General features: G+C 40.3%; 1 protein-coding gene across 8 annotated transcripts in view; it reads right to left on the minus strand.

The window, feature by feature from the left end:
• NUP93 (nucleoporin 93) overlaps nt 1-24,601 on the minus strand; it is a 133,145-nt gene that overhangs the window by 49,234 nt on the left and 59,310 nt on the right. For 3 of the 8 annotated variants that reach the window (XM_032774040.2, XM_075073708.1, XM_075073709.1), the window contains one exon: nt 4,216-4,302. The exons of 3 other annotated variants lie outside the window; for them this stretch is intronic. In XM_032774040.2, coding sequence (XP_032629931.2) covers nt 4,216-4,302 — 87 coding nt within the window. 2 more of the 8 variants (XM_032774042.2, XM_032774043.2) reach the window with 2 other exon arrangements.

Consider the following 24,601-nt stretch of genomic DNA (forward strand, 5'->3'; position numbering starts at 1 on the left):
TATATCTGCTTTATGGAAAATCCTCTCTGGAACCAGGGAGGGTGGTAGGATTGGGATGCGAGTGGGGCGGGGGCAGAGAGATGCACTCCATAAATATTAATTCATTTATTTTCACAACACTCCTGTGAGATGAAGGGGTGGCATTATACCAATTTTACAGCTGGAGAAGTGAGGCACACCGATTTTAAGATCAAGTTTTCACTAATTTTATGTGCCAATTTGAGACCCCTAGGACCTGATAATTCAGAGTACGTAGCATTATATAACACTTTATATGTGCAAAGCACAGCTCCCACTGATGTCAGTCACAGCTGTGAGCGCCCAGCCTTCTGCAAATCAGACCCCAGCATACCAAATCAGCCCCACAGAAAAAGAGGAACACACAACTTGTGACAATCTGTGAAAAGTTATGTTTAAGTGACTTGACTAGCATCACACAGGAATGTTGTGGCAGAGGCAGGGATAGAATCCAGTTCTCATGGGCAGCATTCAGCTGCCTTAACTATGAGACCATGCTTTGACTTCCTGCAATCCTCTGCCTCATTCACTACACACCTTCCAACTTCTGCAACAAAAAGAAGCAGGGACCCTAAGGACAACAGACTCCTTCACTACACAGTCTTGATTCATCCTCCAGGGCATGTCCATCCAGTGGGCTGAATCAGACAGTGGTCCTCTGGAAAAAATACCATGTGATCATGTAATTCAATATGTATCACAATACATACACACAAAGGGGATGATTAAGATTGTTTTTGAGTGCTTGACTTTGCAACCTTATTAACATTCTTGTAACATAGTTTGTGTGTTAACAGTTTCGTGGAATTTTAAAACAAGCAAAATGGAGAACAGAAATTCCATACTCTTGCAAATTTGACACTCACATCGGTCGTCAGCAGGGTTGGAACCTTTAGATCTACTGCAGAGGTCTCTTCCATGTGAGTTAATAGCATAACTGATATCAGTAGTAGGTTATCTTCTATGAGAGCCAGCATTTAAGGGGGATGACACACTCTGCCAATAGGTTTCACAGGTATTTGCGGACAGCAGAGGAATAGTAAGACACTGGAATCTTGGGTTCCATTCCAGACTCTGGAGAAGGGTGCCCTCTAGAGGGTGCAGACCCTTTCTGTCCTGTCCCCTTCCTCTCTTCCCCACCCCAGCTCCTCATACCATTTTCCCATTCCCCTCACCCTACCAGTCCCAGTCTCCAATACTTATGCTTGTCATTCCAATCTCAGCCTTTTCCCCAGCCAGTCCCAGTCTCCCTCACCCTCCAATACCAGCCCCTCCCCGGGTCCAGCTTTTGTCCCGTCTGCATCTGTACCAGGTAGCTTCCTCCTCCTCCTCACTGCCTGGGTGTGAGCAGGGGGATCATGACAGCACAAGAAATATAGTCTCCCTGATCTCAGTTCTAATGACTAGCCCTCAGCAGCCCAGAGCTGCATTTGCAGGGAAAGTCCTGCTCAGTCCCCTGCAGCACCAGGCTGCAGAATACCCAGTTCAGGATGGATGGATTCTTCAGGGAATTTAGCTGTGAAGCTCTAACAAGTCTCTACTGAAGCATGTACAAATTGCAATTTTTCTAAGGCTCATAACTTGGCCAGCTCTGGGCAAATTTTCATGCAGATGGCAAAAGGCACATCCATGACACCAAGGCCACCACCCTGCCAAATTTCAGGTCCCTGAGATGAGGGCGCTAGATCTATTCAAAGAAAAAGTTGCCAGAATTTTTTAATGTGGGCAAACTAATGAATCTTCTCTACTCTCGTTCTCAGAAATGGCTGAACCGTTTTGGCTGACATTTTCAAAGAAAAACAATGCGCCTAAGGCAGATATATGGCACAGAAAAATTCAGCCCAAAATTTTTAAAGTTCGTCATGTTTATAAGTTTCTGAAGACAGGGTCTTATAATGGGAAGTGCTGGACTACCTTAATAGTATGCAGTGCTCAGTCCTGCCTATAATAATCCAGCCTCACTTTTATCCACTTTACAGAGTAATGTAGTTACAGTCTCTGATCAAAAAGAATCTCTAGTCCTGTCCTAAAAGTTAACTTGTAAATTAAACATGAGAGCTGGATAAGACTTCAGGCTGGAGACGACAAGATCTATTCTAAGGCACGTTGACCACTTTCCTAGGTAAAGTAAGTTCTTCTACCATAATAACTGACAGTAAAATAAGGTTTTTCTAGAATTTACAAAAAACAAAAACAAACAAAAAAAAATCCCAAACTTTGGTTTGTAAGGCATTATCTTCTAAGGAGGTGGCGTAAGAGGTTATTTTTACAGCTAGAACTCCAAGAAGGCATAAAGCTTGACCATCTGTGCCATTTGATTACTCTCTCAAAGCTTGAAATCATTTGATGTCTGTTAGTTTTATTGCCTTCATTGTCTGACAGGAAGGCTGAAATGACTGGAGTCAGCACCTTCCTGCTCACGTTTGAATCCCAGAAAAAAACAGTTTCAGTAAAAAATTAATTATTGCTGAGAAAGGGCGTGTGTGTCTCAGTGGTCTCCTTCGGATAAAGGACTGAAAGTTCTTTCATTTACTGCAATAAATAAGGTTAGTAGATTCTCACCTAGCTGATGGAACGATCTTAATTATTTCCACCAAACAGGGCATACTTTTAATACTTGCTCCAGCCCTCCGTGGAAGCAAACTGCCAACTCAGTGAACTGGGGCCTTTTATGGGATGGCAAAGTTTCCTTTTTCACTGGTACGGGAAAAAAGGAGAAAATAAACTAAACAGTTTGTAACCTTTTTTCTCCTCCCAACTGGGTTAAACCAGTAGCTTTTGGCCAGTTATAGATTCTTAAAATAATTGGATTTTAAGTACATTGAAATTTCTTCAAGTAGACAGTGAGAGAGAATGTTATATAGTGGGCAACAAAGCTACTCTTCAGTGGTGGCCTCTATACATTGGCGATGGAAGCTCCAGATGAAGCATCTCGTGTTATTTATAATTATTTCTATTTGCAGTGGTTTACTTTAGTTAAGAAAGAGTCGGATAACTATTTGAATACACTCCTAGCATTGGTATGCCTTGACATGCTTTACTTTCCAGGATAGCTCAGTCTGGAAACATGTAATATACAGCAAAACTGCCTGGTGGTTACTGAAACAATAAGAGGCCCCACTGTCTATCATTATTGGTTACACCTTTGCTGTTTTTATGACAGATGGGTTCGAAGTAACATGATATGGTGTGGCCATGCCCCTATAAGTAATTCCGTGCCTTTGTGGAAGTAGAGAACTTTCCAGAGCAGCATATGTAGTGCTCCGGCTTTGCTCAGGCTCATCTCACATTTCTGAGATCACACGTCCTTGGGGAGTTTTTGCAGATCTTTTGAGGGTTTTTTTGCATTGTGGCTGATATAAGAGCAAAAACAAATCCAGTAGACACTCAGAGTTACAAACACCTCGGGAATGCAGGTCATAACCCTGAAATCTTTGTAACTCTAAACAAAACATTTTGGTTTTTCTTTCAAAAGTTTACAACTGAACATTGACTTAATACAGCTTTGAAATTTTAATATGCAGAAGAAAAACACTGCTTTTCACCATCTTAATTTACATGAAACAAGCACAGAAACAGTTTCCTTACCTTGTCAAATCTTTTTTTAAAAAAACTTTCCCTTTTTTTTAGTAGTTTACCTTTAACATTGTACAATATTTGCTTTTTGGTTTTTTTGTCTCTACTGCTGCCAGATTGCATACTTTCAGTTCCAAATGAGGTGTGTGGTAGACCAGTCAGTTTGTAACTCTGGTGTTCATAACTCTGAAGTTCCACAGTAGGAAGATTCAGCTTGTGTGTAGATTTTGGACACAGGTACAGATTTTGGCATGCCCATGAGATACATTGTTTCTTCCAAAGTATCATGGCAGCTATCCTAGGATCTGCTGCCTGAGACTGAAAGATCCAGCAAGCTTTATACAACTGATTTTCCTCTTAGGGAATTTTAGATGGGAGGATTATGACGGTGCAAAAGTAGATATCACTGCCAAGGACCCAATCCAGAAGTCCTTACTCACAATAAGCTCCCACTTAAGTCTGAAAGTAGCGTTAGTGGGCACTAGAAGTTGTGTGCAAGTAAGGAGCCGATGGTCAAGTCATAAGTTAGAATGCATGGATAAGTGAAGGAGGAAGGTAGAACAGGGCTAGCCCCACTGTATAGAGCAATGTCTTGAGCATAAATTATTCAACAAAACGCACCTTGCAAATGAGTTGGTCTTTGTGGAGGGAACATGTCCTTGGCTCAGTGGCAGAACAGATGTTCTCAATGGAGAACCACAAGGAGACCTACCTCTTCTACCCTTAAATTAGACAAGATAAAAGCTAGCACTCAATGACAGGTGAAGGATAAGGTTGGCACTTTAGGGCTTAGGAGAATGGAAAGTTGGTAGAGTTTGAGCAAGGCAGCTGAGCTTGTCAAACTGCAAATAAGCATTAGTTCCCTGTCATTATGTTTATGCTACGAATTCTACAGAAATTTCTGAAGTGGGAAGAGATTTCCATTATTGATTGAGCTGGGGAAAAAAAAAAAGCAGCAGAGCACACTGGAAATACTCATATTTCCCCACGGACAGGAATCAGCTACTCAGCATCAAAGGGAGTCAACATGTTGAAGTTTAAGGGGATAAAACGTAAGGGTCAATAATCGCTACACAGAAAGCTGCACTGATAAATTCAAATAGTTTGCTCAAGGGAGAGTTATTGCTCTTTTGGCTGCATTCTTAGAGACTGGCAACCAGCTCCCCACCGCCACCATATCTAAGAGCACCATGGGATGGGGGTCATATTTAATTCATTTTAAATTGAAGGTCAGAGAATAACATCCGTTTTGCAGTGGTTAGTATTTCAAACATACTAAGTCATGAAAATGTACCAACTCCGGCACAAACACCACTCAATCATTCTGGTCACAGGGATGGTCCTAAAGATACATTACTTGCCTTTTTTTAAAGCAAAACTATGCAACACATTGCTTCAAGCAAGTTGAATTTTGCAAGGCTACTTTAATATATATTTTAATACGTGTTAATTCACTACAGATGAAGAGGACCACAGAAATTACTCCTACAGAAACAAAATGCTGTACAGAGAGCTGACATATAGCCACAGTAACATATTTTTAGTAGTGGCACAATTTCTTGCTGGGTAGTTATGCATAGAACTAACTGCTCAAACTCATCAGGGGGCAGCATACATTGCAAAACTAAAAAAGGGGTATCTGCCATTTGCCAAGAAGGCTGTTCAAGGATGCTGCATGCTGTTTTCAAGCTGCAGGTTGCAACTTTAGCTTTAAAATGTGGCATCAGGTGGAGCAGGACCTCTCTGCCCTTCTGTCAGGGTATCATTGATGTAGTGCTCAATTTTAAATGCAGCCTTCAATCTCTGGGTTACACAGTGAGCCTAGGGCAAATATTTACAAGCAAATTGCTCCATGCTGTAGATAAGTGCCTGCAGTGAGATATCTTTGTTAGGACTGTTTTAACCACTTTAGACAATCTGATCTGTGCTAGAAACAGTTTTCAGATGCAGCTGTGCTGGGTTCTGTTGCAGTAATGTCATTACTACTTTAAGCTACAATAGGGAAAGCTCCTGAAACTTAGTTTCTCTTGAGGTTTCCAGATTCTCTTGATGTCTTTGCCACTCGAGTGGGGCAGATGGTGCATGATTTTTGGCTCTTGATGAAACCATTTGGATCTGACAAATGGAGACGTGAAATGTTCTCCCCTGACAGACATAATGCCTCTAAGGTAAAGATAAGAGATATGAATTGGCATCATCTTGATAGGAGTGGAGGAGCTACGAGAAAAGGCTCCTTCTACGGTCTATTCTGCTAATGATTATTAACTTTGCACCCTTCATCAATTACAGGTACAAATCATGGAATGCCTCTACTGGCTTTTTAAATACACGCAACAAGTGCGCCCACAAATCAGGTAGACCAGACATCTGCAGCCTATCACTGTTCCTGCAGTTGCACCTACAACACTAGAGACTAGTTTTTGAAAATTTGGCCCACAAAGTCTACAGTGGGTATAAGATAGGATAGGAGATCACCATATGGGGATTGATACAGTGAGGTAGGATTGCTGAAAACGCTCTCAAGTTCCATCGTCCCGAGAGTCAGAGTAAAACTCCACAACTCACAACTCTGCACATAGGACGGCTCTAGGAATTTTACACAAATGCAGGCGTGTCCACTGCTAGCAACAAGGTCACTGAACAAATAGTCACTCATAAAGACTGTAAAGAAATGGAAGACCAGGGGAAAAGTGATTATACTTAGACTAGCTGTTTCACACAGATTGACAATGGCGAACTACAGTACACTGGATTTAGAAGAGGCAGGTAATGACCACATTTTCAGGGAGGATGGACCAATTCAATCATGCTTCTCATTCTTGGTAACTTTCAAAGAAAGCAGAATTGGAAAAGAAATGTAAGTCCACATGTCAAATAGACAAAGTAGACAAGGTTGAGTGACTAAGAAGACAGCAAAAGAAGGTGTACAATGGCCGCAAGGCATACAACAACTGAACTCATTAGGTTGAGTAATGTCAACTGTCTGTCAACTAACAGACTGACTATATTTCACACTCTTCTACCACCTTCCATCTCCAGAAGGATCTCAAAGTGATGGACCATCATTAATCTTTGCATTACCTTTGTGAAGAAGATAAGTGTGTATTGGCAGAGCCAGGATTAGAACCCACAGCTCCTAAGTCCCAGTCCTGTGCTTCAGCCACTAGACGATCTTTCAGCACAGATATACACTTAATATTCTCTACCGATATTAAATAACTCCACTGTGCCATATGCGACAACTGTTAGTTCTCCAAAATATATTTGCTGCACACAGCCATCTAGGAGAGTGAAAAGTGTATACAGTGAATATAAATAGCATTTACTATCTACGTACCCTGCTGGTACATAGTGTCAGTCACTTACACTGGAGTCACAAAATATAACTATATTCCTGCTATGCAGTGATGCTCATGCTGATTATTTCTGAGCAGAGATCATCACTATTGGCATAGGAAAATAAATCTCAGCTTGATTTTGGTTTCTTCTAATTCAATATCATTTTGCATGGTGTACTCTTTTGCCCTATTGCAACCTCCTACTCTATCACATTAAATGATATTTACAATTTGCTTCATTCCCTAACAACACATGGAAATCCACAGAAATGTTTCAATTCACATTGTTTTGTAGTCTTATTTTACCGACACCACAGGAGTTTGTGAGGTTTTAATAATCCCAAACCTAATTATAAAATTGGACATATTTTTAATCTTAAAAAGGGACTCTATCAGGTTTAAAAAAATCATATTGTTAACAAAACATACCCTTACCTGTATTACTTGTAACACATTCAAACTGAAATTTTTAAAATCTTTTTTTTTTTTTTTTTTTTTTTAATATTTCTGCTGTTTTTTCCCACTTCATGACAATGAAATCAGAATAGCCAGTTTCACTTTTGTGTACCAGTCATTTTTTCTTTCGGGTTCTAAGACACCTTCCCAACGTTGATGTGGTTGAAATGCAGACAGCATAGGGGAATGTGTAGTTAAAAGACTGTTTCTATAGGAATTTCTTTTTAAGTCACAAACATTTCTATTGGTGTTAGATTTTGTATGATGTTACTTTTATAAAACCTACATGTGGGGCAAATTGCCTGAGACTGTGCCTCTTTAAATGATAGATTGTAGGAAATGCTGCAGAATCCCTCTGTGTGCATCAGCTTTTACGACAGTCACTGACATGATACACACAAGTATTATAAGCATTATCCTCTCTTCTCCTATTCCTCCCCTCTCCACTGTTAGATATCCTCATACTCTCACTTTCTGTGTCATGTCTACAATTAAACCATAAGCACTTTGGCATTGGGGACTAAGTCTTATTTGTTCTATAAAGCACCCGACAGACTCTGTTCACTATATAAATAATAAACAAGATGTAACATTACTAAGAACTCTGGTCTATTTAGCTATCATGGCAAAGAAGGGAGAAAAGGGTAGAGAAAGGAGGCAGTCACCTTTCCAGATGGAAAGTTCAAAAGCTAAACAAGAGCACCCAAGTGACTGATCTCTTGTACATTGTTTAAGATAGTGTAATAGTTGGTCATTCTGTTAATCCCAAATGTGCTAGCTCAGCTTGCTAACAACACTGGTACAATATACTCAAAAATAAAAATAAAAATAATTGCATCCACAGCTCCCATTAGTATTAGTGAAAGCAAACAATTAAGATTTGACATTTTGGTTAAAGGGCAACATTGTATTTATAGCTTGCTCACAATACAATTTTTTGAAATGAGGGATAGACCCACCCTGATAGATTGGTTGAGCATAAGAGACCGATTCATCCAAAGCAATTTGGCACAAGATGTTTCACCATTAGCAATGGCATCCGCTCTAGACAGAAGTGAATGAACCATACACACCAGAAGTTGAGGTGGTGACTAATCTTATCAAACCGCAATCCTAGATAATTCTCCCATTTTATAATCTACTAGTGAATGTCTTTTATTCCATTTTCAACAAGATTTTTAAATGCAGAGAATGAGTCTGCTCTGGGATTTTGTTCAGAACCATCAATAGGAACTATTGTATCTCTCGTCTTAAAAATGCACCCGCGTTGGCATCCTGATAAAAAAATGGTACAAACAATGAAACATTATTGCAAATCTACAAAAGTGTGCATGCACCATAGTACCTAGAATCAAAATAAAACACTGAACTTCGGCTGTTCTTAGGAACCAGCAGTTTTGCTTGAAATACACAAAATTATCATGTATTTCTCTCTAAAGACTTTGGGATCCAAAGTGCTATCTTCTACAAATGGCAATAAGGAAGCAATGTAATATAATACAGAAAGATCATTTCAAATCATCTACTCTGGTAAGCTACTATTCCAGCTTCTTCCAACATCATTCCTTTAAATGGAACACCGGGGTTAAATGAAGATCAAAATGACTCAGTGTTCTTGCCTGGTCTTAAAAAGTGTCTGTCATAACTAGCACCACAGGGTAACACTTGCCACTCAAGGCATCTCTTCCTCAAACCAAGCCGAGGAACACCCTGAATCAGGCCATCAAAACTTATTTTACCGATGACGCCATTTTATTACTACATCTGCTGCCATTTTAGTGCCGTAGTTACCACACAATTTTCCAGAAAGCGAAGCTGTGTGCTCTCTCCTCTAGCATGAAACTATGCTCAAATAATCTGGTGACAAGCACAATTTGTACTTTTTCCTTTTTAATTGCCGCTAGGGCCATGTTCTTGCATCTAAAGGGCAGGAAAGCTCAACTCTGTTACCCCAGAGGACCACACCTCAATTCTCTGCACTGATGGGCTGGGTCAGGAGCCTTGAGAGATGGTTTGAACTGAGAAACCAGTCACTGGAAATCTGTCAGCACCAAAGGACAGACTTATAAATGTAGGGGAACAGAGGGAGCGTGCAGCCGCCATGCAGGCAGATTTCCCTCCAGGTTCCATTAAGAATCCTTAGACAAAATGGGCGTGCAAGGAAAACGAAACAAGGCATAGAGGAGATAAGCACTCGATCTGTTAACAATATCTGTGACAGTCTTACTCAGCATTATCATTAACGCGTCGCCAGACACAAGAATTCACTGAAACTGCAGATAGAAACTAGTTTCTTCCGAAAATATAGTTAGAATTCGAGTGCTAACCTGCCAATTTGATTAATAAAAGATTGACCACTCTTAGATTACTACACGTCTCTCCTGGAACACTATCAAGAGAAACAGTGTATTAGACAAACAGTCCGTTAATTAACACTTAATCAATCCCCTCCACGCCATTTCCCACATTTTAATGCAATCCTTCCTTCGTTCTTAGCCCCTGCCACTCACTACCTCTGCTATAGAGGCTGTATTCTTCTGTGATGAGCTGCCTGTTTTACTTTAGCATACGAAGCCTACCGCTGCTGTGCAATACATGTGTCTGCAGCTTTTTAGAAACTGATCACATTACTGATCAGTATTTGCATACATATTCTTCCACAGTTTTAGGGATATAAAAAAAGTTACATCTTAAAATTAAACTAAATATTTTATGTAAAATCTAATGGAAAGATCTGTATTCTCTCCCACTGTTGCCCCTTTATCTAGCTAGCTTAATATTTTGAGTTTGACACACTTCCCATTCTCATACCAAATCATATGCAAGGATTCTAAACACCATGCTCTCGATGTGTTACAGCAATCCACATGTACCTGTTTCCTGCACAATCCTTGGGAGTACTAGTAACCTCTCTTCTTGAATAAAAAGGTCGAAGTGAGAGCCTTCCACCATCTATCCCTATTTTAAGTGCCCATTGCTTGTGCACAGCAACACCCATTGACAGAGGGACAACGCCTGGTTCAGAGAGACCTTGAAATACTGCCAGCATTGTAAATATGATAACCACGTTAAAGCAGGATGCCAATACAGAATCAGAGCACAGACGGGTTTAGTTATTGCAGCACTTTCACAATGCTATTTACTGCAACATTTTTACAGTAAATTGAAACTAAACCACCCCACATGCAAAAGAAAACCTTACAAAAGTAAAATCCACTTTATTTTGCTCGTACACCAATAAGCTGGATAAAGCTACAAAAAAAGAGGCAAGGTTATATTTATTTCAGTTTCAAGAACTACAAGCGTTCTATAGCACAATTTATACAAAACTGTGTTTTGAAACCATCAACAGTTCTGAAGTTATGCACTCTTAAATAAGCATTTAGGAAACATTAGCAAAATCATCCAGACAAGTCAGAAAATAAACCGGGACCAGTTCGTCCATTATTCCAAAATATTTTAAATAATCAGACATACTTGGTTAACACTCTAAGTAATTCCAACATGGCAGCATTTCCCTTGGAAAACACAGAAATCCTCTTTCCATAGTGGAGACAAAGCTATTTTGAGGAAGGAAATTAAAATGATTAAAACGATATCTTTAAATACTAAATTTAAGCATCTCGTAGCCTTTAAAAAATGATGTTTTCATACCACATTACCGATACATTCCATAAGCTAATCATTTAAATTATTTATGAATGATTAAATTGCTGATCATTACAAGAAAAAAAAATACAGACGTCAGTAAAAATATGCCTGTTATAATTATACAATTATTATTTGAATGGTTATATATTACAACGCATGGTGATAAAAGCATATCTTTAATCATTTCCTACTGCAATCAATGATACATTTTAATGAAAATGTTATTTATTTTCAAATCTACTTTACCTATGTATGGTATATGCCTGTGGTTTAAACTTTTTATACTTAGACCATTACACCAGTCTGGTAAGTACACACTGTAGACAAAAGGCTTCCATTTTTCTCCCGATTATACTCCACCCTTGCTAAGGAACTCTCCTGATGTACAAGCATTATTTGCGTGTTACATTAACAAGGCACATCAGCTTTAGGACTTTAATGCAAACAATATGCCAACTCTGGCTGCCGCCACTAGATTTCAGACAGAGTTCTATTATAACAGAGCTAGTGCTAATTGTTAAAAACGGTGCCTTCGATATTTTCCATACATTAATTTACAAAGCTCAGTTGAACTCTGGCTCCCACCCACTTCAGACAAAGGAAAAAATTTGCAACACTGTACCAACTGCAAGGATAATTGAACCATCTCCCACACAGGGTCAGTGGTGATGGCTTCCTCCATCTTTTCACACATGCAAATCACACATTTCCATTGTCTTATCTAAGGAGTCCATTTCTTGCTCTACTGTTTCTGGGGTGAGACTTCCTTGAAACAAGTCACCTTGCTTAGACATAGAACTTTTTGGTCAAGCAAGGTCAGTCCTTCAAATTTCTCTTTGCACAACAGTTCACACATTTCACACTTAACAACAGAAAGGATGCCGGACATGTCATGTTATACACCTTGATACTCGGGGATGAATCTCCAAAGTGGGCTTATAATTCTCTATCGCCTTTACTTCATAAGCACAGTTATGGTCCCAACATGGCACATTTGATTAATCCACTTTTCACTGTGAAGGATGAATACAGCCTAAGCAAGGAAGCACTATACTTTCGTTTCCCATTCCAAAGACAGGCAGACAGTTGCTAATTAGCATGCTGTTTGAGAGTCTGTGGATTTTAGAGTAACAATCAGCTGATAGTCACCCAATTAATCCAGGCTCCTAAGATATATATACACACATATAATATATAAATTTTTGTTCCCTGAGTGGTTTATATTCCAATGATTTTGGAAGTTTAACCTTGTTCTCCCACACCCTATTACCTGAAGGGGAGGAGTGAATCTAAAATTGAGAGAATCTATGTTAGTTTCTTTATGTTCTTTAGTTAAATAACTAGCAAAAAGACAATATTGCCAAGTATATTACTTGGGTACTGAAAATGGGAAATATTTTGTATTCGAGCCTCTTTAAATGATTGTAATTTCTATGCCAGTTTGAAACCCTTCCCCAAAATAAGGTTTAATGTGTCTTCTAAATAAATCACTAGTGCATACGTAGAAACAGGCGATCTAGCAAGTTTTCCATAACTGATGTGTATATATGTATTTTTCTACCATGGCGATAACTTAGGAAGCCATACTATAAACAGTGTCTTATCTTTTTAAAAATACTTTGGTAGATGTTTCATCTTGTCGGTGAGAAAAACAGTAATAAACACATGCAGGAAGTTATACTCCTACATTTCTGATTAAATTCAAACAAAAGTTGCAATGTCAAAGAGAATCTTTAAAAGGCAACAATCAAGATCCAAAAGCCGACACCACTCTGCCCCACCCTAGAGCTGATCTAAAGGATACTATAAGACGAGAAAGGCATAGATCTTAAGGGTTCTCTTTGATTAGAAGGCTAGTCCTCTGCAATGATCCACCTGTTCACAATTCCTCATCTACAAAATTTAAACAAACTATGGCAATATCCACAAGAAAAATTATGATACGAAACCTTAAAAAACAACTGTCAGCCTATTTAACAGTAAGTTTTTAAACCTTAATTTTTATATATATTTTAAATATAGACAATCCTACCTGTAGATCACAGAACCGAGGAGTTACAAACCTGTTAACGCTGGCTGTGGCTGCAATACTTCAAATGCCTAAAATATGGGCTTATACAGCTGTCTCTTTCTGTATTAATGCTCAGGTTTTTTCATCTTAAAGAAAAAAAAAAAACCTGCAAGTCCTGAAATGGCTGAGATAGCGAAGAGTCCAGCAAGACAATGAGAAAGCAGCTGCCTCAACCGCTGTATACCACTGCCCATAAAGCATCTATATAATTTTTCAGTGGTGCTTTATTCAAATTCTAAGGAAAGCATCAGTCTGAAACCAGTAACTGATGGGAGTAGCAGTTTATAGGTTACAGAAGGATATTTTATTGTTAATGGACTGTACCATGTAAGATTTAAGACGGGGGAGGAACAATATCCAGGAGAGGGGAAAAATTCTAGTGTTTTTTTTTCCCAAGCCACTGCAATTACTCTGATGTGAATTTTTGATGACTTCCGACATCTTGCATGGTTAATAATCGTTTCAGCTGTCATGTTTAGTTAATGTGGAAAATGCATTTGCTGCATTGTGATGCAGTGCTGAGGCCACAGATTGTAACACCAGTTGTGAAGCTATTCCCTTAACTGAGCAGCATGAATTTGCACATACCATGAGGCTGGAAAAAAGTGGTAGTTAGATTTTATACAGAGAGCTTCTGCCATTTTAGACTTGCAGAATATGTTGAAACAACATATTTTGTTCATTTAATTTAACAGTGTACTAACTGGTGTCATTTTTTTTTTTAATTAAAAAGAGACATGAGTCTCTATTGTTTTTATCTGTTTGGGTTATTTGGTGGTTAAAAATTTAGATACTGTTTAAATTAACGTTTGGACTTAATTATAGCTTTGAGCAGAGGTTATTGCATTGCAGGCATATACAGCCCAACAAAGCTGTCAGCGACATGAAAATGAAGACCCTTTATTAACATACGTTTAGCTTAACTACCATTTTTCCACATATTTAAATATATAATATTGTTAAGATGAATCTGAAGAATAAAACATGCTGCTTATAGAAGGTGATTTTTTAAAAAGTATTACTCTTTCACATACACCTTAAACATCCAATGAAAAGTAAAAGGTTATGTAAAATATCAATGTGTCTTTCATTGTCACCAATAGAAATTCAATGCTGCAAGCAATCATGCAATTACAGGAAGGGATGTAAAACAGCAGAGATGAAACCATGTTAAGAGCCAGTCACTCGATGATTAAAGTCAGGCCAGTATATTCCAGCAGTCAGGTGATGGTGCCATCATTACAGTGCAGAAAGCCATAGAAAAATCGAGAAAGGAACCACCTCCATCTTAAAGAAAAAAATCAGACGCACCAAAGAACTAAGGAATGTATTTGTTGATCTCCAAAACACACCACCATGATGAAGTGCTTTACAATTTGTGAGCATACCGTTATCAGACGGCTAGATGCACACACTCAAACTGCACATTTAACACACACAACCCATGATGATTCAGCTCCCTCCACCATTAACAATTTGTGGGTGCACAGAACTCTTTGAATTTTAAAGCTTTTCAACATAACCCTGCTCTAATCACACTTCACCATGCAGAAATTTTGCCAACCAAATGCAAACTTAATATTTGCTCACAAAAAATCCAAGCCTCTCGGGCACCTGAGCTTTATTTTTTTTTGAAGTATGAAGAACTAACAAAGCACCATTTTAATGCACGTTAACGCCAAGTTCATATGCACCACCAACATCAAATCAATTCACTATTTCCATTGTTTTATTAATGAAAAACAACCCTCATTGAGCAACAGAGTGTTAACAAAAACAGCAGCACCAGAGAGATGTACGGTTTATTTCTAGGCAGTGAAGAAAACTGGATCTCTGAATTAACACTGCACTACCTGTTTTGGTGGCTATGTCGCTTAATAGCCGCTATATTTGCAGAATGTGCTTTGTGACTCAGACTTATCAATTTGAGAGGCAACACTGGGCACCTGTAAGGCTAAATCAGAGGCTTCACAATATAGGAAACTTCACAAGTGGCCGAGTTGTCTGTTCAAGGCACTGTATTTGTGCTTTGAAATGAGCAAACTTGAGCTTTGGCTCAGATTTCTGCATCAAGGGAAGAGTAATCCAGGGGGGAGTTTTTCCTTTAGCAATGCAAAAAGTAAACTCTCCTTGTTTCTGATCAAATAACTACTGTACTGAGAAGCTGGAGCCTCAAACCAGAAGTTGCATGGATAAAAACAGGGTTCAACATGCTGATGTTCTTAAAGGAAAATCCCCCAGTCAGTACCATTTAAGGAAAAGCTATTGACAAACTGCCCCAGAGGTTGGGCAGAAACCATTTTGGGAGAGGAAGGGAAAGGAGACGGAAACTTTTAAAATATTTTCATAGATATAGTCTAGTTCATTTATTTCTCCTCTTTATTCCAAGTGATTCAATAACTGAGGGACTCCTGCTAGATCTGCACACATCAGCAGCTCATCCTTTCTCAGGACTAGGAAAGAAATGTAGTCTAGAGTACTGCAGCTCCCAACCCAGATATATAGTATTTTTGAAAGGTTTGCCACCTGCCTAGCCTACTCTTCACAATTAGATGGTATAGTACCACATGTGTTGGGCACACGAATTCCTTTCACTGTCTAGCCACATGCATGAAGGAAGAAAGGGTATTATTTAGATTGTAAGAGGTAGGGGCTGCCTATTATGCATCTGTGCAGCATCTAACACAGAGCCATGATCTTGGCTGCAGAGGTTTTCTGTTACTTCTTGGCCACGTAAATGCTGCAGAGCTGTGTGTTACATCTAAGCTTTTATTTTAAAAATGTTTCATTTCTAGCTCTCATGGTTGCAAAGAAAGCCTACTTAATAAGGTGTAAATTTTTGACAGTGTGGGTACCTGACCATTGCAACAGTTTACCAAGGATCATGGTGGATTCTCCATCATTGACAATTTTTAAATAAGGACTGAATGTTTTTCTCAACGACCTGCTCTAGGAATTATCTGGAAGAAATTTTATGGCCTGTGCTACACAGGAGGTCAGACTTGATGGTCACAGTGGTCCCTTCTGGCCTGGGAATTTCGGACTGTAATGTAATGCAATGTAACTCAATGTACTGTTGTTTTCCCAAGTTTGCAGCTATCTGAAAGCAATAGCTCTGAGAGATGTGAACTTCATCCCAGAGAAGTGGTAAAATCTGAAGCCTGGTGATTGCGTCACTTGTGATCACTTTAGAAGAAATATTCAGTCAGCGTGCCTCTCAATCCTTACTGGACATACGGGCAGCTACTGTAGGGGCAGGTAGGAAATTACTGTCAAGGGTTGTGGGGAAAGGGGAGTTATGCAAATCCTAGTATAACGCACCATGTCCCGAAGAGAGAGAAGCAAAAATAGTACAGAAAAGTTATGAACAATTTTTAATGATCTATTTTAAGAATCTGTGAAGTGCACACCACAGTCATTTGGACAATCGGCGTACACAACTATATTCCAGTAAGACAACCAAATGTTAACCTGCCTATCAGAGAGATGGAGTGAGGGAAGACGTGTGTCTCTAAGGAATTCAACTGACTTCACCCTGTGAGGCAGGAAATCCCATGCAGGTCAAGCAGACTTTTAAATTATGGACATTATATGAACAGCCCACTCTTTGCGTTACTTTCACTTCCCATCTTCTTTTCTCTTGTGTGTGCACGTTCTCTCTTTATCAGACCACACAAAAAACTTCCTACCTCTCAAATGCACAGTTACATCTCTGTGGACAAAGGGACAGTTTCTTTCAGTACAAACAGAAAAACAGAAGCCGCTGCCACTTCCTGCCTTAAATTCAAGTAACTCCCTTAAAGCAACCTACTATACAATCATTGGGGCTTCATAGTAATCTGTGCCTCATTTCTTTCACTTGAGAGAGTCTTGTGTGGGGAAATGAACATGAAAAGCTCTCCTGGATCTTTTCTTATATTAGCTCACGTATGAGCTTCTACATCTACGGTGTCTGCTATTATCAATGAGCATTAGCCAGTGACAATCATGGGCACTGTTGGCAGCCAGTTAAAACAGTGGCAGGTAGCTTCCTTCCCGAAAATCTTTTTCCCGGCTAATCCAACTTCACTGTCACACTGGTTTTGGTGAGTGACTTAAGGAATTCTCTCTCCACCTCCCTCTACCAGGCTGGTGGAGACTGATTATCCAGTATTAGTGACATTCTAGGTCTCTTTAGAAAGAGGGCAGCAGTACCCACCCAATGGACTGTCCATGTTAGCAGAACTGCAGAGAAACACTTATCCTCTTGATGTGCAGGGATTTACAAAAAGGGGCTGTGAGTGCAGGAGCCACGTTGAGCAGATTAGAATAAAAGGACACCTAGGAGAAAGGAATGTAAACACCATGTTAATATCCTGTTTTGCATCCTACATGTGCGTTCACACGAGAACGGTGCAGAACTAAATTTGAACTAGGATAAATGTGTATTACCGTTGAACCTCATTCACCGGAGGGAAGCGAGGGCTTGGCGGTGCTTGATAAAGTTAGAAAGTGGCTTGTTTAAGGCTATAGAGAGAGTCAGTGCCAGAGCTAAGATTGGAGCTCAATTTACTGGTTCCCAGATCAGAGCCTGAGCCCCTACACCTCTCCCAGGAAAAACAGCAAACCCAAGAAACAAAACTGCCGTCTGATAACGGCATAAAGGAGATCTGCATTTAGGTACAAATTCTTCCCTGAAGTCTGTTCCAGACAAGAGTCCAGGGGATAGTGCATATGGCATTAGGAGACCCCCCACACCTCCCAACAGCAGTCAGTGTGTGCTGCTTTTATGATTAGGCAGATGGGGTAAGAATTCTCCTTTGAGTTTGCAGATAGTGATAGCCCCAAGGGGCAGACAGGAGGGGGAAAACCTCCCCTTTCTAGACTAGTAATAAGGATTAGCACTAACACTAGCCGTGCTGTTCCTGCCATCCATGCCCCACACGCCAATTAGCAGCACGGTTTGTCAGACTGAAGAGAGAACTTGCACCCAGATCACCAATTTGACAAAGTGTCGCTGAACTATTACACGTCCATATTTATACAAGAGATGAGAGCAGGAACTGGTTTTAATTAGAGCCTTTTTAACAAAGAACCTAGGATATTACCCATGCTCTCAGCATCCATTGACAATGCAGTCGTAATCGTTTAAACAAAGAGTAACAAGTGTCCATTTACCCAAAGCGACTGTTAAATGTCTACTAGGATATTATTATCAACATTATAATGTGCCATGCATTTTCAAACCACTTTCCACCCCCAGCATTAAAAAGAATAATCACCTTAAAAACAATTAACCCTAAGCCAAACAGTTAGTTTGCTGCAGATTCTAGGCATGTTTAAAAGAAAGAAGTCCGGTGTTTGGACCATTAAACGCTGTCTGGAAATCCCTCCCTCATGCAGCACTAGTGAATGGTGTGAGTTATAATTATGCCGAGGAACATTTTAAATTTTTAAAATTCAGAACACTACTCCCTTTTTTACATACAAGCCCTGATCATCAATCCCACTTCAAGAGGGCTGCACGTATTGATGTGACCAAATTGGAATCTCTCTCCTAGCAGTGCACTCTCAATGGGAGGTTCACTATGGAAATCCAATGAAGTCCATGCTCAAAGAGCTCTTTTATAAAATTGCCACCTCAGCATCACTGTATGCAAAGTCCTCCTAACCCAGAGATATAATTATAATGTTCAAATACAGCTGGGTGGCCACACACACTTTCTCTAATTTCAGTATTTTTATTTTAGCCACTACAACAGTTAATAGAATTCCATGAGAAGTTAAATCCAGCACCCTTCACTGCTGTACATTCAAATGAGAATAGAACCAATGCAGTTAACCAAGTATCTTCTAGAGACCCAAATCAAGTTAATAACTGTCAAAAAACAAGTCCATCTTTCAACTCTAACTCCTAGTGATAGCTCTCTGATGTCCATAATCTACTAAATGACCTGATTTAAGAGCACCCTTTGACACAGTCCAATAATGAATTATTAACTTCAGTGGAAGTAGCAAAGCATCAGCTACCAGCAATCATGATCTTTCTACTATGATTAGCCAGAATGTAATTATTAATGCCCCTGTTTCTATCACCTCACACACAGTCCCTGAATTTTCATAGCACAGGGACCAAAAGGCCACACACACACACTTTAATTAATTAATATTATATAAAAACAGATAAAGGTTATGCTTCCACCAGCTTCTTCTGCATGATCAGTACCAGCTGAAGATTGAAAACGAACAACATAGGGCTTGATTCACCACAGATTCACATTTTGCAGGCAGGTATGAAGACAACATCTCCAATTGGAAGAGTTTATAATTTAAACGGAAGGCGATGAGCTGCAATAAAAAGCAGTGTGACTGAATGGTGGAGTTTAGCATGTTTCATTAGTTCCCAGATTTGTTTGGAGTTTTTAATTTTTGGGGTGGGGAGAGAGAATCCATTGTATAGTTTAATACTTTATAGCGGAGAGGACCAAAGTTTGCGAGCCTTTTGGAAAAAATATTTCTTCTGAAGGGAGTCAAATAAAAACAATTTTACTGTCACCAGCATTAAAGAAACATGCGTTTGATCCATCCGCATGTACTAGGATTGAAATGCTGACACCAGAAATACGGTGCTTAATCCACTCTTGGGGTTCAGGCACTTCAAAACACACACACTTGCCTTGTAGAGTCAACCTGAATTTTACATGTGAAAGCTCACTTGAAATCCAGATTGGTGTGCAGGTGGGTTTCATTTAAGTCAATTCTATTCTATATAGGTTCTTACACTGCAGTCGTTACCGCAGTACCTGAGCACCCTCCAGTAATGCATTCAACCGCCATGACTATCATCTATCACAGGGGTTGGCAACCTTTCAGAAGTGGTGTGCCAAGTCTTCATTTAGTCACTCTAACTTAAGGTTTCGTGTGCCAGTAATACATTTTAACCTTTTTAGAAGGTCTCTTTCTATAAGTCTATAATATATAATTAAACTATTGTTGTATGTAAAGTAAATACGGTTTTTAAAATGTTTAAGAAGTGTCATTTAAAATTAAATAAAATTAAAATGCAGAGCCTACCGGACCAGTGGCCAGGACCCGGGCAGTGTGAATGCCAGTGAAAATCAGCTTGCGTTCTGCCTTCGGCATGTGTGCCATAGGTTCCCTACCCCGATCTATCATGTACAGTTTGTTCTCGCATCCTCTCCACAGGGGGAAGTTAGAGATGGTAACCATACGCACCAAACACCTGTAACAACTAAGCAGAGAATTCCTGCAGATGTTGGCGGAGACACCTGATTCCTCCTCACAAACCACAACATTGCAATTTCTGATGAGAGATCATCATGAAATTGCTGGCAACACAGTCTGAAAACAGCCTATCATTTCTCCTTCAAACACCATTTTTATGCAGGTGTTGTCCCAGAAATCAGAAGACAAACATGAAAAAAAAAATCTATGATTGCCACTACAAATTAACTTAGAGACACTAAACAGTGTGGAGGAGATCTTCCTTTCCTCTCCTAGGCCCAATCCAGTACTGTCTCCTTTGAATAGGGATAGGAATATAGGATGTCACCTTCCAGAGGGGAAGTAAAAATATTTGTCTCTTGGATTTGAATAGAAAGAAACAATAAAAAAAGGTCTTTACATTTTAGTTGATGGATGGCGCTCCCTGTCCTTGAATCCTTTCCAAAAGTGGCATGTCTGACGAATGTGGAAATTGTATTCTAATATTTTTTATGAACTATCTGTATGACTCTATATCTATTACCCTGGCATTGCAACCCAGTGGGTGCAGAAGGATTAAAATGCTGCTCCTGGTCAAAGCAGGAGGCACAAGGTGTTTGTGTCATCTAATTGCCTGGGGTGATACGAAAGGGTCCTTAAGGTCCGTCCAGAGGCAACCTATATCAATGGAGGATCCTCAAAGAAAATGGGAACGCAACAACTGAGTAACTGACACCTAACAATGAGAAACTCAGGCAGGCTGAACGTGTGAGCTATGGGGAGATAAGAAGTGGGGCTCGGAGAGACACAGGAGTGCTCTTACCTGGAACTGAGAGGCAGACAGACAGGACCAAAATGGTTTTCACAGCAGCATGACTGAGAAGAGCCCTGACACTGGCTAGTATGGACTGTGTCTTAACCTTTGCTTCTCTACGCTACGGTAAGAACTTCCTGATTCTGTAGGCCAGGTGACTAATAAACTGTTACCTGATTCAAGGATGGCTGGTGCCCAAAGGCCCAGTTTCAGAGTCATGGAGGCCACAGGCCTGCCCTGTGCTACAATATGGATCCTTGGGGCTCAGCATAATACAGGGGTCACTCCCAAGGGACTGGTTACAGACTGTGGCTCAGCCAGACCCTGGGAATCTGTAGCAGTTAGGATATCAAATTTTAAGGTGAAGAGGTTTTAAACTAGTGGTTTAATTGGCGGTATCACTTCTCTTCCATGCACATGCTTCACTCTTTCCCACTCCACCCTTCTAGTTTGTGTCTTTGTCTGTAGGGTTAACCAGTGCCAGTGCAGCCTTTGTCTGCGCAAGTTAACCAGTGCCAGTGCAGCCTGGCGTTTACACCAGGGGCTCTCAAACTGGGGGTTGGGACCCCTCAGGGGGTCGCGAGGTTATTACATGGGGGGTCACGAGCTGTCAGCCTCCATCCCAAGCCCCGCTTTGGCTCAAGCATTTATAATGGCGTTAAATAAATACAAAAGTGTTTTTAATGTGTAAGAGGGATCACACTCAGAGGCTTTGGGTGAAAGGGGTCACCAGTACAAAAGTCTGAGAGCCTCTGTTCTACACAGGGGCTCTTTCAGAAAGGCAAGGAGTAGGACAGATCATTAGGGTGTGGTGAATAGATTTGGGAGGTGACAAATCTTCGGGTGCAGTTCTGCCATCAGGCATGGTGCAGGGTGGCAAAGCTGCGTGTCTTGTAAGACCAGTGGCTCTGGTGGTGCAGGCACTCTTCTAGACGCAACAAATGCCAAGAGACAAAAGTCGAACCCGAGAAGACACACAACCTCCAAGCACACAGGTAAGGAAGCAAATATGGAAAATTCGTTATTTCATCCCCCTCACTTACCCCTAGATAAGAGAAGCTCACAGAAAACTGAGCTGCAAGCTGCCAGTTTAGAAGAGGAGCAAGAACTCGTTCCAGACAGATGAGGAGAGTACCCAGAGGCTTTCATTTTAGGCAATGTGCATAGACATACGAAACAGGGATTAGTCTTTCACAAAGAGACAACCTTGTCAAGCGCACAGATAAAGACAAAGACAAGCTCTCTCAGGAAGGAACATGGGCTGCCTCAGAGGGATATCAAAAGGACAGAACATCTTTCAACTGGAGGTACCAGCTCAAACACAAACTAGATCAGTAGTGACCAAAAGCTATTAACATCTAAAGGCCCGTCAGTGGTTTCGGCAAAAAGTGTTATTGATCTTGGTTCAGCTCCTAGTGGACAAGTGTCTATGCTAAAACCACCAGAGAAATTGACACTAACTGGCATTTCTGTTGGCTCCAAGAAGAACCAAAAAGACTGAATGTGCACGATAAGTGGTCAGGATTGAGGAGCAATGGCAGAGAGGGAAAGGTTGTGCAGTTCCAGTTGCACGGTACCTGGGCTGGGATAAACTGAGGACTTCATTCTCCACAGCTGTCAAGCCAGTATCTTCATCAACTGCAACTACTGCCACAAAGATCAAGGCATACACAACAGTCTATAACCACCACAGTGTTCCACTACCAAAGTGTTGCGCTTAGAAAGATATCCATTTAACATCTACAAGGGGGCAGCATAAAGATCCAATCACAACTGCACTGCTCACATCTCAATAGGTTTTCAGGCAAAACTGACTTATTTTGATAATCCATTAACTTTATATAATTTACATGTCATGCAAAATAACCCCCCCTAAATATTACTTATTTTTCCTCCAAAGACTACAAGAGACTTGTGGCAAACTCAGGACAATTAGCTACCAGGAGAGGGGTAGTAATTGGTCCCGGAAGGCTTAGCCCTGGAGGAATAAGGTTCAGCTGGGACAGGGGTTAGCAGGGAACAAATTAGGTTCAGCTGGCCCCAATTGCTGGAGACCTTTTTAAAACTTCCCTGGCAGGGAAGCAAGGGGGGGAGAGGAAGAGAGAAGTGGAGTAGCTGCCAGCAAGTAGGGGCAGCTGAACTCTGACACTCTCCCTGCAAGGCAGATTGCATTCTCCCCAGAAGGAGAGGAAACTAGAGCAAGGGGCTGGCTGAGAAGGGATCAGCCAGACCCTGTGAGATTGGGAAGGGTTTTTTTTTCTTTTACTTTGCCCAAGCCTGTGTCTCCGAGGCTAAGAAGGACTGAGCTAACAAAAGGAGAGGCAGGTACTTTGCCACAGACTCCAACTACCATTCAGGGCCTTGCTACAATGCAGGCTCAGAGCACAGTGCAAATGGGGAGTATGTTGCAACAAGTCCATCAAAAAGGAATCCAACAGAAAGGATCCTATGCAAATATTCCTTTACTGATTAAGGTTATGCTTAAAGCCCAGTTAGATAAACTAATGGCAGGTAACCTAGTAAGGATATTGGGCCAGCCACTGGCCTTCTCCTTGAGTCACCCAGACTTCTTAAATCCTGATCACACATCTACAGTTTAAACATCTGGATCTTATCTTGAATAGTGAAGTATATCAGGTTTGGAAAGTAAAAACTACAGTTTCATCATACAATGTTTAATACCCAGAGATATATCTAATATTGCAGTCAATTTAGATTCAGTCATGAACTTGAATCTCCCTTACATGTATCCCATTGAACTGAGCCATACAGCAACATGATGTATAATTTACAGAGACTTCCCTGAAATATATTCCTTTCTAAATCATAATTTGATCAATAACAGAGGCCTGTGGATATTTTTGCATTGAGTCTGGGTCAATCAACATCCATACACTATTCTGGAAAAATACATTTCTTTTGGACCACTACATAGACCAGGCTTCAGTAATATGGCCATTACAAAGTCACTCCAACCTCTTCATGAAAAATACGTAAGTAGCCAATTGAGACATAATGCAATAACTAACTAGACATTGATTTGGGACCAGTTCCCCGTTGGCCATATTAATTTTTGTCCAGGTTCACTTGGGGCACAGGTGAGCTGTAGCGAAGGGAAATATTTTATTTCTTTTTAAAATATCTTTAATATTATTTGCTGCAACCAGGATCCTCCAGCTGCTGAAGTAGCCTAACACTCCCAAAATAATTGTCACCCTGCATCCTTCATTGTCAGCAAAGGCCTTTCTTGCAAGTCCATGGATTCTTTCAACAGATCCTCTTTGCTATCTAATTTGAGAGCCTTAGGTATTAAGCGTTCGAGGAATGTAATCAAGTTCTGTCACTTCCAGGCCTTCCGGGACACCTATTAATTCCCCCCCCCCGGTAGAGAGACAGTTTATCATCTCTTGCAATTGCAAGAATCTAAAAAAGTAGAACAGGTCAACTTAAATTGGCATTGGCATTGCAATTATT

This window comes from Chelonoidis abingdonii, chromosome 19, assembly GCF_003597395.2.
Source record: "Chelonoidis abingdonii isolate Lonesome George chromosome 19, CheloAbing_2.0, whole genome shotgun sequence".
NCBI classification, from domain to species: Eukaryota; Metazoa; Chordata; order Testudines; family Testudinidae; genus Chelonoidis; species Chelonoidis abingdonii.